This window comes from Emydura macquarii, unplaced genomic scaffold (assembly GCF_026122565.2).
Source record: "Emydura macquarii macquarii isolate MOO-44397 ecotype Brisbane River unplaced genomic scaffold, CSIRO-AGI_Emac_v2 contig_587, whole genome shotgun sequence".
Lineage (NCBI taxonomy): Eukaryota > Metazoa > Chordata > Testudines > Chelidae > Emydura > Emydura macquarii.
This window is the reverse complement of record NW_027130724.1, coordinates 2387550-2407219: the sequence shown is the minus strand read 5'-3', so window position 1 is coordinate 2407219 and position 19670 is coordinate 2387550. Positions and strand designations below refer to the sequence as shown.

Below are 19670 nucleotides of genomic sequence, written 5' to 3'. Positions count from 1 at the left end.
AGACTTTTGAATTAGGCTGGTTATAAATGGACTAGCAAATTAATAGTATGATTTGTAGCATTAAGGGTATTTGTTTTGTATATTTTGACATGTGATGTTGACAATTTGTGTTTTAATGAAGTATAAAGATCGACTTTTTGAATCTCTGTGTCTGTCACTAAATAATTGCATCTCTCACACACACGCACACGTATTTCCTATAACTGAAAATTTAAAATCAATACAAATCTTTTAAAAATTCTTAAACATATAAACATTGAAATTATCCATGAAAATTATTTTAAAAAATTGAATGCTGCCAAGTCTAATTATACACGGTGTTAAGAGAATGGTGCCCTCTCCACAGAGCCAGACCTCATTGTCTTCTCTCACTCCTTCTCTGTGTTTTTTCTCAGGGGGAATTGAGCCATCCCCGACGAGGGAACACCACTTTCTGCAGGGCCAAACTGACCATCAACAGGGTGAGTGGCGCATTGGGGGATGTGGGATGAAACCATCTTCACATTGGGGGACAGCAGCCTTTTGCTTTGTTCCTGACCAACCATCCCCTTCTTCCTCCCTCCCCAAGACCCCGTCCCTGTAGTTAGTTGTGTGGGCCTTTCTGTCATGTTGGGAGCAGAGGGATGTGGTGTGTGCTATGTGAGTTGGTTTGTTCCTTAGGGCTAGAGCTGGTCAATGTTTGGAATAAAACTTTTTCCATCAAAAAGTGGCCTCTTGATCCTTTTTTTTTTTTTTTTTTAATCTAAATTTTTCATGAAAAACCAAACATTTTTACAATGTTTCATGAAAAACGTCATTTAAAAAAAGCATTATTAAAATAGTTACCTACACTATTTGGTTGCAGAAACTCAGTTTAAGATATATTTTCAAATATATCTTAAAAATTAAGGAAAGGTTCCATTTAAAATCTCTCTCAATCAAAATGGCTGAGATGTTTTTCATGGAACTCATTTTTCATTTTCCGAACAGCTCTTATTTACGAGCTTGGATGAAGAGAACAAAGATAAGTCTTCACATCGAGGCTGGGTGATATGCTGTAATCAAGTACAAGTTAATGTGCTCAGTATAGGGGTAACTGGATGAAATACAGGAGGTCAGACTAGCTGATTGTAATGGTCCCTTCTGGCCTTTTAAATCCACGTTTGTCACAATTTTTATTGAGCATGCTATCCAAAACATTTTGGAAACTGGGTTTCCACAACTGCAAAGGTTTTCAGTAATGCTTTCAATCCTTTCTTTTAAATGAAAAGATTCCATGTTCAGTTGTGAACCCAGCAGTCGTAGGGGTTCCCTGGGTGAAGAGGCCAGATAGCAGCTTCTCAACCCCCGATTTAGCCATTTAAGAAAGCTGTGCTGTAATTCCTAGTGGCACATTTCCTGGTGATGCATTTAGTGGCATGTAGACCAGACTACTGGCTGCTGAGTTTGGAGCTCAGCTTTTATTCTCTGATGCTACAAGAACACTCTGCAGTCATCCTGGAACAACCTGCAGTCTCTTTCCGTGCACATTCTTCTTGTTTGCCCCTAGCTTGTCTGTGCACTGTTGCTCTGTTTGATGCCTGTTCGCTCAGATTAGACAGATGACCTAAATCCTTCTGCAGTAAAGGCCTGCAGGAATGGGAGCTCACTGATTATATTAACCCCCCAGGCTGTCATCTTCAAACTGGAAATCAGTTTGCTTATTGAAATATCTCCATCTTCTCTGCTGTCTGCTCCATGCCAGCTGGTAGTGGTTTGTGGAATCACTTGAGAGCATCAGGGACTCTGCACTGGCTTGTTGCTCAGGTGGGATAGGCCCCAGCTTGTGGTTTCAGGATTGATTGTGAGAGCAGGTGTCAGAAGTGTGAGTACTGATGCAGTTGTTTTGGAACCTCTTCCTTAAATACATGCATGGTGCAGATATCTCCAATGCGCTGTCTGTGACCTAAACAAAGCAGGTGAAACTGTCTGTTTTGGTGACGTCCTGTTAGTTGCTTCAGCTTCTGTGCACAGGTCAGTTCAGTCCCCTCCTCTTCGGCTCTTGTTGCTGCACCGTATTGGTGTGCCCCTGCCTTGCCTCTTGTGACATTCACCCTTGCGCCCCTTATGACGCTATTGTGATTTGATTGGAATAATTGGAGAGCAGGGCCCCTTCTTGGAGCGAGCCTTACGTTCCTGCTCCATGATTTGCTTTCCCATTAACGTGCCTCTGTGGAGAGAAGCTCCTCTGCTCCAGGGAGGCTGTCTGCTCCGATGAGACGAACACACAGACCCAGCATGAAACAAACCATGGTTCCATCCAGAACCTATCTGTGGGGCCTTTCACCAAGCAGTTATTGGGACTAGCTGTGTTCACAGCATGGTCCAGTGGTTAGGACACAGTACGCGGAGTCAGGAGACCTGGGTTCAATTTCAAGCTTTGCCATTGACCTTGCTGTGTGACCTTGGGGAGGATAGTTGGCTGCTTAAAGAAGTGGTAATATGGACGAATTGCTAAGGAGGAGTACAAAAGAAGAGCACAAGCACATATAGGGATGAAATCAGAAAGGCTATGGCACAAAATGAGTTATACCTAGCAAGGGACTGAAAAGGCAGTAGGAAGAGATCTTCTAAATACATTAGGAGCAAGAGAAATATGAAGGAAAGCATAGGTCCCCTACTTAGTGGGAAATGAAATCTAATAACTGATGACATCAAGAAGGCTGAGGTGCCTAATTTGCTTTAATCTTCACTAAAAAGGTTAATGATGACCAGGTACTTAACACAATATTAACAAGGGAGAAGGACAGGTTAAAGAATATTTAGATAAGTTAGATATATTCAAGTTATGAGGGCCTGATGAAATTCACACTGGGGTATTTAAGGAAGTAGATGAAGCAATCTTGGAACTGTTAGCAATTATCTTTGAGAACTCATGGAGGACAGGTGAGAAGGGCAAACATAGTACCTATATTTAAAAGGGGGAACAAAGAGGACCCCCCTGGAGAACTATAGACCAGTCAGCCTAACTTCAATACCTGGAGAGATACAGGAACAAATTATTAAACAATCATTTTGTAAGCACCTAAAGGATAATATGGTAATACTTAATAGCAAACGTGGATTTGTCAGGAACAAATCTTGCCAAATCAACCTAATTTCCTTCTTTGACAGGGTTAGTGGATGGAGGGAAGCAGTAGATGTAATGTATCTTGATTTAAAAAAAAAAAAAAAGGTTTTTGACACAGTCCCACATGACATTCTCATAAGTAAACCAGGGAAATGTGGTCTAGGTGAAATTATTATAATCTAAGGTGGGTTCACAAGTAGTTGAAAGGATGTACTCAGAGTAGTCATCAGTGGTCCTCTGTCAAATAGGGAGGACCTCTCTAGTGGGGCCCATCAGGGGTTTGTTCTGGACCTGGTACTAGTTGATATTTTTATGAATGACTTGGACAATGAAGTGCAGAGTGTGCTTATAAAATTTGCAGGTGACACCAAGCTGGCAGGGGTTGCTAGCACTTTGGAGGACAGGTTTAGAATTCAAAACATCCTTGATAAATTGGAGAACTGGTGTGAATTCAATAAAGAAAAGTGCAGAATGCTACACTTGAGTAGGAAAAATAAAATGCACAACTACAAAATGGGGAATAAGTGGTTAAGCACTAGTACTGCAGAAAAGGATCTAGGGATTAAGGTGAATCACAAGTGGAATAAGTCAACAATGCGATGCAGCTGCAAAAAAGGCTAATATTCTGGATTGTATTAAGAATTTAACATAAGAACAGCCATACTGGGTCAGACCAATGGTCCATCTAGCCTAGTATCCTGTCGTCCTACAGTGGCCAATGCCAGGTGCTTCAGAGGGAATGAACAGAACAGGTAATCATCAAGTGATCCATCCTGTTGGCCATTCCCAGCCTCTTGCAAACAGCAATCCCTGCCCATCTGGCTAATAGCCATTGATGGACCTATCCTCCATGAACTTATCTAATTCTTTTTTGAACCCCATTATGGTCTTGGCCTTCACAACATCCTCTGTCAGGGAGTTTCTCAGGTTGACTGTGCATTGTGTGAAGAAATACTGCCATTTATTCATTTAAAACCTGTTACCTATTAATTTCATTTGGTGACCCCCTAGTTTTTGTGTTATGACAAGGAGTAAATAACACTTCCTTTTTCACTTTCTCCACACCAGTCATGATTTTATAGACCTCTATCATGTCCCCCTTAGTCATCTCCTCCAAGCTGAAAAGTCTCTGTCTTATTAATTTCTCCTCATTTGGAAACTTTTTCATACCCCTAGTCAGTTTGGTTGCCCTTTTCTATACCTTTTCCAATTCCAATATACCTTTTTTGAGGTGGGCGACCAGATCTGCACTCAGTGCTCAAGATGTGGGTGTACCATGGATTTCTAAAGAGGCAAGACGATATTTTCTGTCTTATTATCTGTCCCTTTCCCAGGATTCCCAATATTCTGCCAGGAGGGTTGTATGTAAGGTACAGGTTGTAATTGTTCGACTCTGCTCAGCACTGGTGAAGCTTCAGCTGGAGTATTGTGTCCAGTCCTGAGCACAACGCTTAGAGAAGGATGTGGACAAACTGGTGAGAATCCAAAGGAGCACAACAAAAGCGATTAAAGGTTTAGAAAACCTGACCTATGAGGAGAGGTTTTAAACCCCCCCCAAAAAAACAGCTAACAAACAAACCCCAAAACTGGGCATATATTGTCCTGAGAAAAGAAGAGTGATGCAGGGCCTGGTAAGTCATCTATTATGTTAAGGGCAGTTATAAAGAAGATGGGGATCAATTGTTCATGTCCACTGAAAGCAGGATAAGAAGGAATTAGCTTAGTCTGCAGCAAGGGAGATATGGGTTAGATATTTGGAAAAACTTTCCAATTATCAGGATAGTTAAGCTCTGGAATAGGCTTCCAAGGGAGCCTGTGGAATCCCCATCACTGGAGGTTTGTAAGAACAGGCTGGACACACACCTGTCAGGGATTGTCTAAGTTCACTTGGTCCTCTCTCAGCACAGAGGGCTGGACTAGATGACCTCTCGAAGTCTGTTCCAGCCCTGCAGTTCTATGATTCTTTGCTCTCCTCAGTATATTTAGAATCTAGCAAAGCAAACTTTGTTACAGGTGTTGCTGTCGTGCCTAGAAGCCCCAACTAAGATTGGGGCCCCCACTGTGCTAGGTGCTGTACGTTCATGTAGGTCAGAGACAGTCCCTGGAGAGCTCAGGTCTGAACAGACAAGACAAAGGGATAGAGAGGGGGAAAGTGACTTGCCCAAGGTCACCCAGCAGGTTGGTGGTGGAGCTGGAAATAGTACCCAGGCCTCCTTATTACTTCATACTCTGTGATGTGCCTTGTAGGGAGACCTTGTGAAGTGGTGACCCATGTTTCTGAAGCTAGATCTGGTGTCTGTGCAGGATGGCTGGGCTAGCTGGATATCTCATCATTGGAATCTTCCCTGTGCTCTGGGCACTGAGTCAGTAGTTCCCACCCACCGGTAGTTTGGCCAGGGTTTGTGACAGATTCTCGGCTCTCCTCTCTCGACCTTAATGACAAGCCCCTTGGCTGGGATTTGGTGCATGGCTGCTGCCCAACCCCAGTTCAGCTGTGCACTTTCTCCATATTGGAGACTGGTCTGGAGCAGGCCAAGTCTTAGGGGGTGTGAGTACATGCATTTGAACAGGAGGTGGGGGGCACAGCCAAGGTCTGGTGAACTGGAACAGTTGCCTGTGTGATAGGCAGATGACGGGTTAAAGAGGCAAGCTCTCCCCACTCCCCCCATCCCAACTGTAACCCTCTTCATTTGAAGAAGTGCATAGGATGGGTAAGCCCACCCCAGGCACGGGGCAGAGTGTTCCAGTCTCATGGTCCCTGTGCATGCCTGGCAGATGTTTCTTGTTTCCTGAAGCCGTGCCGTTCTTACAGCCTGGGACCCACAGAGGCGGGGGAGGATCTGCGGGCTACTGCACGGGGAGCTGCTGCTGCCAGGCGGAAGTGCTCAGTTAGGCTTTCCTAGACAGCTTTGAATGGGAGCCAGCAGCCCTCACGCTAGGGGAGAAAATCCGCGAGGTCAGGAAATCCAGCAGCAGCTCCTGATCCGTGCTTGGGCTGTCTGCTTGGCATGCTGATCTCACCCTTCCTCTACACCCTCTCCCCAAACAACACTCTCCAGTGGCTCTGGAATCAGCATCGTGCCTGGCTTTTGATGTACATCATTTGGCATCGTTCTGGGGGATCTACATGCAGAGGGCAGAGAGGGTGAATGTTCAGTGAGACTGACTCGAACCACAAGTACTTGGGCTCTGGCTTTTCAGATTCCGCCCTGTGTGCTCCACAGCATGCAGCCTGGGATGAAGAAATGGAGATTTCTTAGTGCTTTTTCTATTATTATTTGCTTTAAAGTCACCCCGTTTGAGCTCTGTGCTAGCATTTTGATAGCTACAAACTCCTCTCTTCCTGTTCCCAGGGACCCCTGTGATCAACTAGTCTGAACTCCTGTGGCTCAGGCCACAGAATTTTCCATCCAGTGAGTCCTGCACCGAGTGCGGTAAATAGTGGTAACGGTTAGCCTCGAGCCAGTGACTGCCCTCCTTCCCTGCCCCCCTTTCTTTGACACCCAAGAAGCCTTGTTGAGAAAGACCCTCTCTTCTTAGCAGACTTCTTTGCAGGCAGCCCTCTTCTGATGTTGGGATCTCAGTGGTGGGTGCCAAGGATGAAGCTAGCTAGCAATCTGAAACCTCTGCATGTGGTGGCCAGTCCGTTGTCCTGCTCTACCCACGGTGTAGCTGTAACCTCTGTAGGTAGATCGGTTTTTACACACAGCATGAGCACTGCAGCGGCATGTGCCACTTACTAGAGATAGGGAAAGATGGGGATAAATAGAAACTGGCCATCCCTAAAAGAAATGTGGCTGCAACAGCACCCAATAAAACCCAGCCTGCTGTGGCATAGAGATCTGCTGACACCTCTGGCAGCTGCAGGACAGCACCTTCTGCTGTGTAATAATTAAGGGGACATTTCCCTGTCGTCTTGGTGAACAGAAGAGCTTGCATGGTATGATAGAAAAGCTATTTCATTCTCTTTCACTCTTCTCCAACCCCACAGGGAGTTCGTGGCTCTTAGGAAGCACTCAGCATCCCAGCTGTATTGGTATAGTTACCCTGCTAAATGAGACCTGCAGAGGGGGGAAATAAATTGGGCTTTTGCTTTTTTCCTTATTGATTTCATGGCACTCTCTGAAAAGTTTTGGTTTAAAAAGGGAATCGGTTTGAGAGAGACCCAGATCTTGTGGACCTTTGAAGACTCCCTGGTGATTGGGAGGCTAATAAAATGATGACCTCGCAGGAGAGGAGACTGAAAGCTGTGCAGAGGAGGGATTTTTATGCCTTGTCTATATTTGGTTCTTGCTCTGATTGCAGCAGTTAGTGGCCTGAAAATGATGTAGCTGCACTGGAGCAAACCCCATGTGTCAGACTCCATTTGCATCTCAAGCTTTCCTTGTGTAAGCTTAGGGTTTGCACTACTGCAGCTATGTCAGTGACTGCCAGAGCACTCGGGGTTGGAATTGGGGCAAATTCCCAATGTAGACAAGGCCTCAGTCACTGTTTAAAAACTCTTTGGTTTTTAACACTTGTAATTCCAATGTATAATAAACTATTTGGAGAAAAGTTGTCTGTTAAAGAGTTAACTAAGGCGTGAGAGCTCAGAACACACAATCTCTAAGAGGCCCAAAAGGTCCTCCAGTTCTACCAGACTCGACACTCCTGATATTTTTAAAGTAAAAAAAACAAGCAGAAATCTGTTATTTAAATAACTTTTCAGACTTTCTCCATAAAGAAAGGGGGTGGGAGGGTCAAAGACCACTGTTTGACATATGCGTTGCAGGTCATCTTTAATGGACCCGTAAGGAGAGGTGTCTGTCCGATTGGTTTCTGGAACTTGGAAGGTGCCTGGGAGGGGACTGTGAGTGTGTGCAGCGAGGTGCTGGCACCTGGTGAATACGGAAGTTGGCACCGAGCGTCCCAGTGCCTGTTATGTGTATGTATGTTCTGTTAGCTGCCTGAATAGATAGGGTCAGATCTGTGTGTAACTGATGATGTGCCTGCTGCGTAAGGAAGATCACTGTTGATCTGAAGGGATAGTCCAGAGGCTGTCCACATGCATTCGCAAACTACCCAACCCAGGGTGTGGGGACACTCATTTTGCTTCGAGTGGCTTATTTTGTTTTTACTTAAGCCTCTTCCTAATTGAACTCCTGCATTAAATTTCAATAAAAGTGTCCACACAGCCTTTGACACTATTTTAACTACACTGGTTTAAAATAACACCTTTATCTAAACACATGCTACACTGTGGGTAGCTAAGCCTTTGGAGCACATTTTATATTAAGACTGATTAATATTGGCGGAGGGCCCTGAAAATCCAACCACCTCTTTACTGGGGGATTTTTGAAAAGAGCTAGGTAGTATTTTTAATATTAGAATTTGGTGTGTAGCTACCAGGCTTGCCCAGCAATATTAATGTGCATGTCTAGCAGCATGGAAATCCCTGCCTCCCCACTCCTCTCTCCTGTGCTATTGCTGTGGCTGTTAGTAGTGTTCATACTCCAGACCCTGTAAATAATCTTACTTGATATCCTCCTGTTTGGTCCTGTAGTGTGTATATGTACCTCTCCCCTCCTGATGCCACTGGGAAATCATTTTCCAAACCTGTGGTAGCAGATGGCTCTTTTCCATTGCAGATGGCCCCAAAATTGGAAACGATCAACATACTGAACCTTAGACTTTTCACCCCAACCTTTTCGCATGCACAGCCGGGATCACCTCGAAAGTGGGAACCTGTGCTAGACTGACTCCCTGTGCCACTAAACTACAGCACATCTAGCTCATTAGCATGCAGATGTCTAACCTGAAGTGCCAGTCCTCTTGCTCCCATCACATATGTGGTAGGCTGTTGTCTGCCTACGAGACACGTGGGCGTCCGTTTGATTTCCCATGTCATACTGACATAGGGCCACATAATGCCCTCACCATGTCAGTCTGGAATGAGTGCAACAGAGAGCAGGATTTGATCATGGAATCACTACCTTCTATCCAGAATTTTTCCACACCTTCCATGCTCTTCCCAGCTTCCTCCCAAGAGGGTGCATTTGGGATGAAGACTGTGGGATGACTTGGGGAGAGGGAGGCTTCCTTGAATGTTGATTTAAAATTTCTTGAATAGTATAAGCGTGCATCTGAAGCAGAGGACCTAGCCTGCAGTTCCATCCCCTTTCCAATTGCTCCAAACTCTCTCGTACTTCTTTATAAATGTCACAATGCAGCCGATGGGCAATTCTACGGGGACCTCAAGGGCCGTGTCGCAGAAATGCTGCTGTGACAAGCAACCTGTCTGCACCCCAGGCAATCTCTGCTGGCATTGCTGGAACCAAGAATAACGCCTGGAATAATCTGAAATGGGCTGATGTACCAACATCCACTAGATCAAATTGTGTGTTACTGGCTGATTGTGAGAGAAGCAGGCCTCTTGCACTTAAGTTGTAAGCGCTTTGGGGCAGAGACCATTTTGTGGTGCACACACCCACAGCCACTCAGTAGCTAGCACAATGGGGCCCTGCTCCTGATTAAAGACATTGCAGATAAATAATAATGGAACATTGCCGCAAGATCAGGCTCATGCTTTGAAGTAAAAAATCTTAGCATTTACTCCTCAGTGGCATTGGTCTCTTTGCCCCCCCCCCCCCCCCCGATTTCTTAAATCAAAGGCCTCACTGTGAAGTGGGCTGTGATTATTGGGCTGTCTGCCAAGTGGGAAGCTGATCTTCAGCAGACAGCACGGACTGTGTAAGTGACCTAGCTGTTTGGCAGAACCAGCTGAGAATTGCCACCCAAAAGAGGGCGGGAAGGGGAAATCTCTAGCTGAAACCCTCTTAACTTCCAGAGTAGAGCTCTCTTTGGCCTTCTCTGCACCACCTCACAATTCTGCTTCAATGTGGCAGCCACTGCATCTCTGATCTAGCAGATGCGCAGTGAGGCAGCGGTGTACACGGTTTTAATGTTCCCTTCTTTGGACTGAGCACCAGCCTCAGAGTGGCAATTAAATCCTTGATCCTGCTATGGTCAGCTGCGTTGGGATAACCAGTGTGGTTTGCACTGGTGTGGTCTGAACACGCAACAGGGTGTTCTTCACTCTGGCTTATCACTGAGCCACCTCTGTAATGACCTTGGGCAAGTGGCCTAACCGCACTCTGTAGAAATATTGTGCTCAACGGGCCGGTCTCCCAGCTCCCTCAATAAACAAATGAGGAGCGTAGCTGCCATGCCAGCTAGTCAGTGAGGAGGATAAGGGGAGACAGTCAATACGTGGTAGTGACTACAAGACTACTTTGCCACTCTCTTTGGTGCTGCTGCCTGTTATCTCAATGTGGAGGAGGGAAATGCCAGTCAATTCCTAATGGCTGCTGCTGAGAATACATAAGAGAAATGCACATATAAGAAAACCCCTCTACTGCCTTTGCTTGATGGGTGGAGGACGCAGGGGTAGGTTGAGTCTTGATTGTTCTCTACAGCACAGCAGAGCCCAGTAGCTCTGCTGAGCATTCTCTGCAACGAGGGCCCCATTATTGTCAGGCAGCTACCAGGGGGCTTTTGCTGCTGGAAGATAACACATAAAAGACTGTCCTCCAGAACTGAAGCAGAAATCATTAAAAGAGCAGGCGGTGAAAATTGGCTTGGCTTTTGAGGTTGAGGGGGAGAGGGGGCGGGGAGTGGTTTGGCTTGGATAGGCAGTGGGTGGCAGGTGGGAAGAGAGCCCTCCCATTCGCTCTGATACGTGTGCTCTGGGTTGGGCCCTGGTGACTGAATTCAAGCTAAGCTGTGTGAACACAAGCTAAAAGCCATTAACAAGGGGCCTGCAAGGTCATTGTGGGTCCAGGGAAAGGCCAAAGATGCTGCCCACCTTGGGTTCCTGTTCTCCCTGGTTTATTTCTGAGAGAAGGCTGGAGTTCCTAGGAGGGCTGTGCAGGAGGGATGGTTCTCGTCACACAGTCTGCCTCTTCTCCCAGTACTGTGGTATCCCAACCATAGCAGGAGACAGGCGTGCTCTATGCCTCCATCGCTTGCCCAGGATCTCACTGGCCTTGCTCGTGCTTCTACCTCTTGTGCTTTCTGAAGTTCTTTTGTGGGTGACCATGGTAAATGCTGCCAGCTTCTGCAGAGTGCCCTCCGCCAGCATTTAGTGAATCCTAACTATGGGCTGTGCCACTTGTCAGGGAGAGGACAGGGCAGGGATATTATGAAACAACCTTCACCATGATAGATTCTCCCCATTCTCTGAGTCAAATGGAGCACCTTGATACACTGGCTATTGTTTCCTGTTTGACCTCAGATACGGTAAAGAAACCCAGGTAGACAGAGAGAATTCCTTACCCTTTAATGACTCTCCAACATGCTGCATGTAAAGTGTGCGGGATACGAAATCCCCTATGCTCTTAGATAATGCCATCTTCTTGCTCAGTAGGTAGGGTTTCACCTTCCTGCAAGCAATGATCAAGAACTCAGAGGTCTCTGTCTTTCCAGTGTGGTGAAAGCAGGAAACTTGGCAGGGTCGTTTCAGGCACTGTGCTTTTTCTATCTTGGTGTCCTTTGTAAATCTGTGATCTTCCCCCACTTAGACTGTCTCCTTCCATTGCAGTGAGGACAGCTTGATGGGATCTCTTCTGTACCTGTTTAGAGAAGGGGAACAGTGTGTGTGCTTGGAGGGGTGGGGAGATGAGAAGTCTGATGCAGCTGTTCTCAGCCCATGAGTTGAGAACTCCTCACTCCCCCCCCCCCCCCCCAAAGCAATCTCCAGCGGTCGTCTAGGATAGTGAGAAGGACTGATGAGCCCACACCTATTCCCTGGCTGTGGTCCCCTTCGGACACACGTGCTCAGCCACTTGCAGAGGGAGCTTGCCACAAAGGCACGAGTGTGATCGTCTGAGGAGCAGCAGCAGCATCTGGGTTGTGGGATTGTGATGCAGAAGAGGATGAGACCCCCCCACTGTAGTGAAGCATGATCTCCTGCAGCTTTCCCGGGTGATGGAGAACAGCACAGGCCATTCGGGATCCCACCGGGCCTACTGGTTATGCTGCACATTTGGTCTATACTCAGTCTGCCATTGCCTGCTGCAGCTTCTTTTCCCTTCCTTTGGCTGGAAACTGGGCACTAGCGAGGCGGTGGCCTTTCATTCCCATCCAGTCACTGAGACAGCAGCTGATGGAAGAAGGGCTAGTATTAGAGAAGTTAGTGTCTTGCTGTTTAAAGCCTTAGTCCTTGAAGTGTTAGGTGTGAGTGTTTGGTCTAGTTTATACTGGAAAATGTAGACTGGTACGGATATACCGATATAGCTATAATGGCACATCCTCCTAGTGGAAACGCAGCTTGTATTGGCAAATGATGGCTCTTTCTGGGATAGGTCTTACCGGTTCCCTGAATGAAATGAGCTATACAGGCAAAAGCATTTTTTGCTGGCATAACCATGTCTACAGTAGGATTTTTGCCAGTATAAAAAAGTCATTAAAAGAAAGAAACTGCCTCTCTAACCAACATCTCTATACTGGCAAAAGTTGTAAGTGTAGATGTGGCCTTCCTCTTACCATTTGTTCACTGCCTAAAAGCCCACAGCCTTTCCAAGTACTGTTCTTCTGCAGCATATTGTGTGAGTTACAAACTTGACTCTGGCATCATTGCCAACCCTAAAGTATTCAAAAACTCAAGTCAAGCCCCCAGAAATCATGAGATTCACTGGGAAAAAAAATCTTGATTTAAAATATATTTTAAATCACCTTTTGGATTTTGAGCCCCTAGGGTTCCTATTTTCAAACCTTTCTCTGCAACCATGAGACTGAGACACTTGCTTTTCTTTTTCTTTTTAAATGAAAGCTGAGATTCTCACATAATTACATGACTCCAGGAGCTAGATTTGAAGAAAAGCACCAGTATTTAAATTTGCAATAAAATTGCCAGACTTGGGAGCACTGCTATGGAGCCATTGCCATGACACCATGATACAAGGTATAATGTACGTGGGTGCATTTTCCGCTGCTAAGTCCCGGTTTCCACAACAGCTGGGAAATTCCTCAGCCGTTTCACTTCAATTTTTTGAGTGTTTCCACTGCCTTAAATATGAAAACGAATAACTGAGTGCAGTAACCCCGATATATTTAATTTGTTCCTAAATTCAGTTTATTTTACCTATATTTTAAGCTTTCTCTAGACCACAGACGTTCATATTGGGAAAGCTGGGGGTGGAGGGTGGGAGTGGAGTTGCAAAAGGTGTTACAGTTCAGGACTGAGGAGCACTGGCAGAGCTGCGGAGGAGAGGCTCAAAGACTGGATTAGTAAGGGGTGCCACGGCTCAGTCCTGAGGAGGGCAGGGGAAGTGACTCAGCGCTGAGGGGCATAGGCGGGGCAGTGGGCGTGGGGCAGGTCCGGAGGAGCAGCAGGTGCAACAGCTTAGCACTGAGCAGCATAGGCAGGGCTGGGGGAAAGCAGGCCTGGAGGAGCAGGCAGTGCAATAGCTCAGCACTGAGGGGTGTTGGCATTGCACGGGGGGGGGGGAGGTCTGGAGGAGCGGGAGAGGTGCAGTGACTCAGTGCTGAGGGCGGGCAGTGGCTGGTCTAGAATGAGGCTCTCTTTAAATGTATTAAACGCAGCTTCAAGCACACACACACGCACACTGTGCAGAGTGTTACTGACGGTGACAAACTATAAATGAGCCTTGCACAAAACCCAGCTTTCCCTCTCTCCTCCCCCCACCCACTACACAAACACACCTGAGTGAACACACAGCCCTGAAGCTTAGACTGGCGGCGGGCCAGACTGGGAAGTGAATTCCAGAGGCCAGGGCCTGAGCGAGCGCAAGGCCTCCAGTGCCTGGATCTGATCTGTAAGCCCAGGGACTCGTCCCAGTAGATGATAACTGTCCTGAGTGCTCGCAGGATCCCGGGTGTTGCAGCCCAGGGCTGAGGGACACCCATGTCTAGCATTGCAGGGGGGTTACAGTGCACTGGGTGGATAGGCCTGCTTGGTAGCAGTGTCTGTGCCACCTGGCACCTCTCCAAGAGCACTAGGTTCACTGGCAGAGCTTTAAAATCAAATAAGGAAGCTCAGGTGGCCCAGGCCGTTTGTGCAGGAGCCAGCGAGTGCCTGGCTGCTCCACAGAGAGGGGCTGGGAGAGTGAGCCCAGCGGGGCGACCAGCTTGGGGATCGGCGGACGTTACGGCTGATACAGACGCGCTGATAGCTGACCTTTGGCTGAAGTCAGGCGGGAGCTGGAGTCTGAGGGGGGTGGATTTCCATTTGAACCGTTTTGTAATCTTCCTCTTGTAAGTGCTGAGTCAAAGTTCCTCTTTCGCAGTGGAATTGGGACAAAAATAAAGGATGTGGGGGTGGGGGAGAATAAAGGGTGCACATCCCTGCCCACTGCTGGTAATGGGAGTGCAGGTTTCGGCAGCAGCCTGACTTCCCAGCAATACTCATCACAAGTGCCCTCCGCCAGCACCTTTCACAGTGCTAATAAGTCAGGCTGGCTGCAGCTGGGGAGATGAATACGTAATGTGCACTCAATTCCTTGGGGAAAGTAATGAGCCTTTCTGAAGTATTGTCCCCGGCTCAGGAGCACAGAGGAGATGGGGGGCTGTGGGGTTGGGCCCTGCTTCCCTGCTGTTGCTCCTCAAACAAGGTTTCCAGGAACCAATATAGTGACGGGCTTATTAGCTTAGGTGGCTAGCAGGTAACGTAGGTGCCTTGCCCCTTGACGTCAGAACCTGTTGCAGAAGGCTGTATGTGTAACTCAGTTGTGAACTTGGTGGCATTTAGCCAAAAAGCTTTTTTTTTTTGTTTTTTGTTTTTGTTAAAGCGCTGCCTAGTGATGAGTGCAGGGACTGGGAGTCAGGACTCTGGGTTCTACCCCCAGCTGTGCTCTTAACATTAACAACGTAGTGTCTGATTTTAACCAAGTCATTTAGGCCAAGATTTTTGAACCTGGCTTGTGATTTTGGGCACCCAACTTGAGACCTCTCGGAAAGAGCCTGATTTTCATAAGGCAGGTACTCGGCACTGTCTGAAAATCAAGCTCATTTAGACTGGGCAAGCCGGGTGCCCATATTGTCTTTCATCTCTCTATTACTGGTCAGAGCTCACCCCATGAATGCTTGCAGTGTACATTGAGGGCATTGGCTGGTGCAATGCACCGACTTCTGTTTTAGGGGAGAATTTGTGAATGGGTTTTACTTCAGATTGATTTTTCTTTGATTATTTGAAGTGACTTCTGTTACTGGTGAAGGATGCTAGATAATCGGTCAGGACACTGAAGTTCTCTTTTTTTAGATGACTTTTCCCTCCCTCTCCCTCCAGTTTTAGGCACAGTTCACATGTTTTTAAGCAAGATTAATTCAGATTTAAATTTGAATGAATTTGCTTTCCAATAGCAATCTGATTATAAACACAGAATAAAGCCAGTCGATCTCCAAAGGCACATGGCCGTGCAATAGCAGGAAAAAGAGATGAATTCAGATAGTGCGAACCAGTGGATTCTAACCAGCCCCAGGGAGTTTAGCAGGCAACCATGAAGGTGAGTTGACCCTCCAGCAAAGCCCCAAATCCCACAGCCCCAAAAGGTATTCAGCTATGGCCTGATGGACTGGGGTGACCTGACCATCACAGAAATGCTGGCGGAGGAAAGGAGGCCAGAGGGACTGCCATAGTACCTATCAACAGGGTGTATTCATATCCATTTCACTATAATCTATACCCCAAGTCTTTCATTCTACTTCCCCACAAGTTCTCTTACATCTCAGGCAAGTCCAAGTTTCCTAGGGAGGCACATCCCCAGCCTGTGCCAACTCTCCCCAAACTCAGTACCTTGTTCCCAATATGTTTGCCTCAGCTCCTGCCACTTTCTGGAGCTGTTTTTTTCCTTTGATACTCCTCCAGTCTTCTTGGGTGCTACCCTCTCCTTCTGTTTCTGTTATCAACTGGGTCTGGTTCATATAAACACCATGCCCTGCCCATTCCCAGAAGCCTCTGAGAGGAGTGGTTGATGGAGTTAGCTACTTGGGTGGGTATTCCTCCCCCCCCACCCCGCATATGACAGTTCACTGTGTCACATATGATTACGTTTCCAGGGCATTTAATGGCGGAGGAAAGCATAAAAGAGGTTAGATCTTGTGGGTGGTTTTTGTTTTCCTAATTTGACTCTCTCTCAAGTGTACATTTGGAGGTGTGGGATGGTTTCTATGAGTGTAGGGGAAGACAGGGTAGTGCAGTACCAGGGTAGAATTCATCCCTGCTGTAATTCCGTTGACTTGAGCCAGTTTACACCAGAATTGAAGGTAGCCCTGCATGCCCTTGGTGATTAAATTTCTTCCAAAGGAAGGTCACCTTGCTCTTATCATCATCATCATCATCTGAAACTTATTGTCAGAGGGCAGTGGGTTGGACAACAATGTCATACATTCACCAGTTTGTTGAACTGTTAGTGTCATGCAGTTGAAAGCCTTTTAAAGCACTTCAGAATGGGAGGTGGTATGGGCTTTTAAGGCCCTGGACGGGAGCCAGGAGATTTGGGTTCTGTTCCCATCTCTGGTCCAGGGTCAAACAGCAGGTCAGTGTCAATCACCTCGCCCCTCTGTGTCTGTGTTTCCCTCCCACGCTTTGGCTGTCTTGCCTATTTAGAGTCTTTGACTGTTTGTTTGTACAGCACCTAGCACACAATGACTCCGATTTCTGTTGGGGCACGTCGGTGCTACTGGAATACCAGTAATAAAAATCAGCAATGACTGGCTGCGTTTTGCGGCAGTGGGAGAACCTTGCTACCCATGCAGTGAGGTTATCGTTTCATTCCCTTCCACCTGCAGCTGTTTCCCGCTTTGTACCAGTGCCTCTTGCTGTGTCATGCTGCATAGCCATGGCTAGCTTTCTCCTGGGTGGCTCAGGTGCAGTGGCAAAGATGGTGACGAGAGAAGCACTAACATGATGTCTGAATCTCTGTCCTTGCAGGTGGTGGTGCTGCTGGGGACCCTGAGCCGTGGTCAGCTGGAAGATGACTGAATATAAGCTGGTGGTGGTTGGAGCAGGTGGCGTTGGGAAGAGTGCTTTGACAATACAGCTCATTCAGAACCATTTTGTTGATGAATATGACCCCACGATAGAGGTGAGCACCCTGCAGACTCTGAGAGTGAGTCTGTGAGTTTCTTATACGATCTTCAGCTTTTTAACTTTGCTGTGGATTCCAGGGGCTGTTTGTTTTAACTCTGAATTCTCCAGTTGAACATGGAGAGATCAACTTTGAGAAGCCAAGCCGAAGACCCGAGCTACAACTCCAGTGTTGGCTTTAGCCCTGTGGTTCTGAACCTTTTCTTTACCAGACCTACCTGGGACACCTCTCCCAGTAGAAAGAAGGGAAAGGCAGGGTATTTGCAACCTGTGCCTACCCTGTCCCACCTTCCCCTCTTGAGAACCCACGTTTCAGCCGTAGGAGATGAGGTTCAGCTTTCTTAACGTTTTTGTGCGTGTGCTTCCAGTCCATGCATCCTCTTCTTGAAAGCACAGCTGAACTCGAATGGGTAACAGCAGAGAAGAAACACAGGCTTGATATGGTGGGAAAACTACAAGTGGAAGTGTGTTTGAAAAGAATCCTCAGTGAGAGGGGGAGAGAGAGAGAGTGTGAAAATACAGGATCCTGTATCCATCCCAAACTTCTGCAGCTGGTGGAGGGATCAGCTTCTTTACTGTAGCTGAGGCTTCCATAAAGTCAAAGAACTCCCTTTTCTAGAGCTGGGCAGCTAATTCTCTGACCTTTCATCATTGGGGAGCTGGGTTCAAATCTTGCTTCAGTTCCAAATGAAAATGCTTTGAGTTTGGGCTCAGCCTAAGTCCCTGGGGATGTTCCTCCACTCCACAAAGCTACCACATATTGCCACAGCACCCATAGTTTGTTATGGGATTGCAGTGACTTTAACTTGGGGTGGGTGGTTGTATCTGCTGAGGAGAGGCCCAGGCCTGGAGTAGCGGTAGGTGCTGCATAGCTGTGGATGGGCAGAGGATTGGAATAGCAGAGGGGGTTGGGGGCCGGGATTGAGGTGCGTTGGCAGAACTTCCATGGGGGGCTTAAGGGCTTGGGTTTGTATGAGGTGCTTCAGATCAGGATTGAGGTGCAATTGAAGACTTGCGGGCAGAAGGAAGTTTGCATATGGTTTGTAATGTCTGTCTGTCTTTACCCAGGATGGTGACTTTCTCTCTTCCCTTTGGGAGGCACTGTGACCTAGTGGACAGAGAACTGAACTGGGGCTCAGGAGATCTGGTTTCTGTTTCCAGTTCTGCCATTGGCCTGCTTGGTGACCAAAAAAGGAAGAGAGAGGCAGAGAGACTTAGTTTCCCCGTCTGTAAAATGGGAACAATCATGGTGACTGCCTCTGTAAAGTGCTTTGAGATCTACTGATGCAAAGAGCTGTATGAGTGGTGGTAGTGTATTGTCAAAAGAAAGGATTAACCCTTCTGAAGTGCGCAGAATGTGGTGATGGGTGTATTATTAACACCTGAACAAAACAGAATTGCTTTGCTTCACTTCAAATAGTAGGGAGCCACTCTGCTTTCTTTAGACTGTTTCAATGATACATTATTACTGCTTCCTTTTGTACTGGTGAGGAAGAATAGTAGTTTGTTTTCTTTCAAGGTTGACATGCTGGGTAAAATGGCTGAATACCATAGGGAAGTTAAAGTCAGAGTTGTTCTCCCCTTCCTCAGGCCTTGCAGTGATGTTCTGGGGCTTAGTGCTTTTGCCCTCTTTCAGAACTGAAAGCTGCAGTGTTCAGTGAAAGGCAGAGATGGGGGCTGTTGTGTGAGGCCAGTTTCCATGGACCATCCACTAAGAAAAGTTAAAGATTACTTTACCTGTCTGTCCTGACTACAGAGTGGCTCACGCCACCAGTCCCTCTAGCTCCATGCCCTGCCCTGAGAAGGAGCCAGTGCTTACTATTTTCATAAGACATCTAGGTTAAAGTTTTTTCAAACTTGGGAGCCCAAATCTCTACTCTACACTAGAAATATCAGCTACACTAGCTGTTTTTCCCCCACTTAAAATTCAGCCCCCTACCCTTGTTGCTACCACCAGTCTAGCTCACCAGTGGAAGCAATGGTGAGAGCACTACTATAGGTCTGTGCAAAATTGTGCTTGAAACACTAGTGGATGCTGGTCCTGTCCGCTCCGTGGCTGAAAGGGTGCTGGCAACTAGCCCTGGGAATCCATAGCACAGAAATGCATTGTGTTTCTCAGACAAGAAATCCCTGTCCTCATTGCTTGAGGAGACTGTACTGGAACCCTGCTAGCAACAGATGCATCTAAACCAGGGCTCGACAAATTTGTTTTGGAGCTAGGAGCCAGCCCCAAAAATTAAGGAGCCAGACAACGTGGGCCCAGCCGGGGAGGCGCCTGGCCGGAGCGCACCAGCTGCTCTCCCCTCCTGGCCACTCCCCTTTTCCCCTGCCCCTCTCCCACAACGTGGGCCCAGTGGCGGGATGCCCTGGCTGGAGCGTGGTGGCTGCAGCGCTCCCCCCTCCCAGCCCTGCCACATGGGAGCAGTGGCGCCCTGGCCAGAGCATGGCGGCCGCTCCCCCTGGAAAAATACTAGGCGCCAGACTTAAATTTCTAGGCGT

At 47.2% G+C, this 19670-nt stretch overlaps 1 protein-coding gene across 3 annotated transcripts in view; it reads left to right on the top strand.

Moving 5' to 3' along the window:
* HRAS (HRas proto-oncogene, GTPase) overlaps positions 1-19670 on the top strand; it is a 91508-nt gene that overhangs the window by 54607 nt on the left and 17231 nt on the right. For all 3 annotated transcript variants that reach the window (XM_067540491.1, XM_067540490.1, XM_067540492.1), the window contains exons 2-3: positions 396-461; positions 17016-17169. In XM_067540491.1, the coding sequence (XP_067396592.1) occupies positions 17059-17169 (111 nt within the window). In that variant the 5' untranslated portion in view covers positions 396-461; positions 17016-17058. The remainder of the gene's footprint in view (positions 1-395; positions 462-17015; positions 17170-19670) is intronic.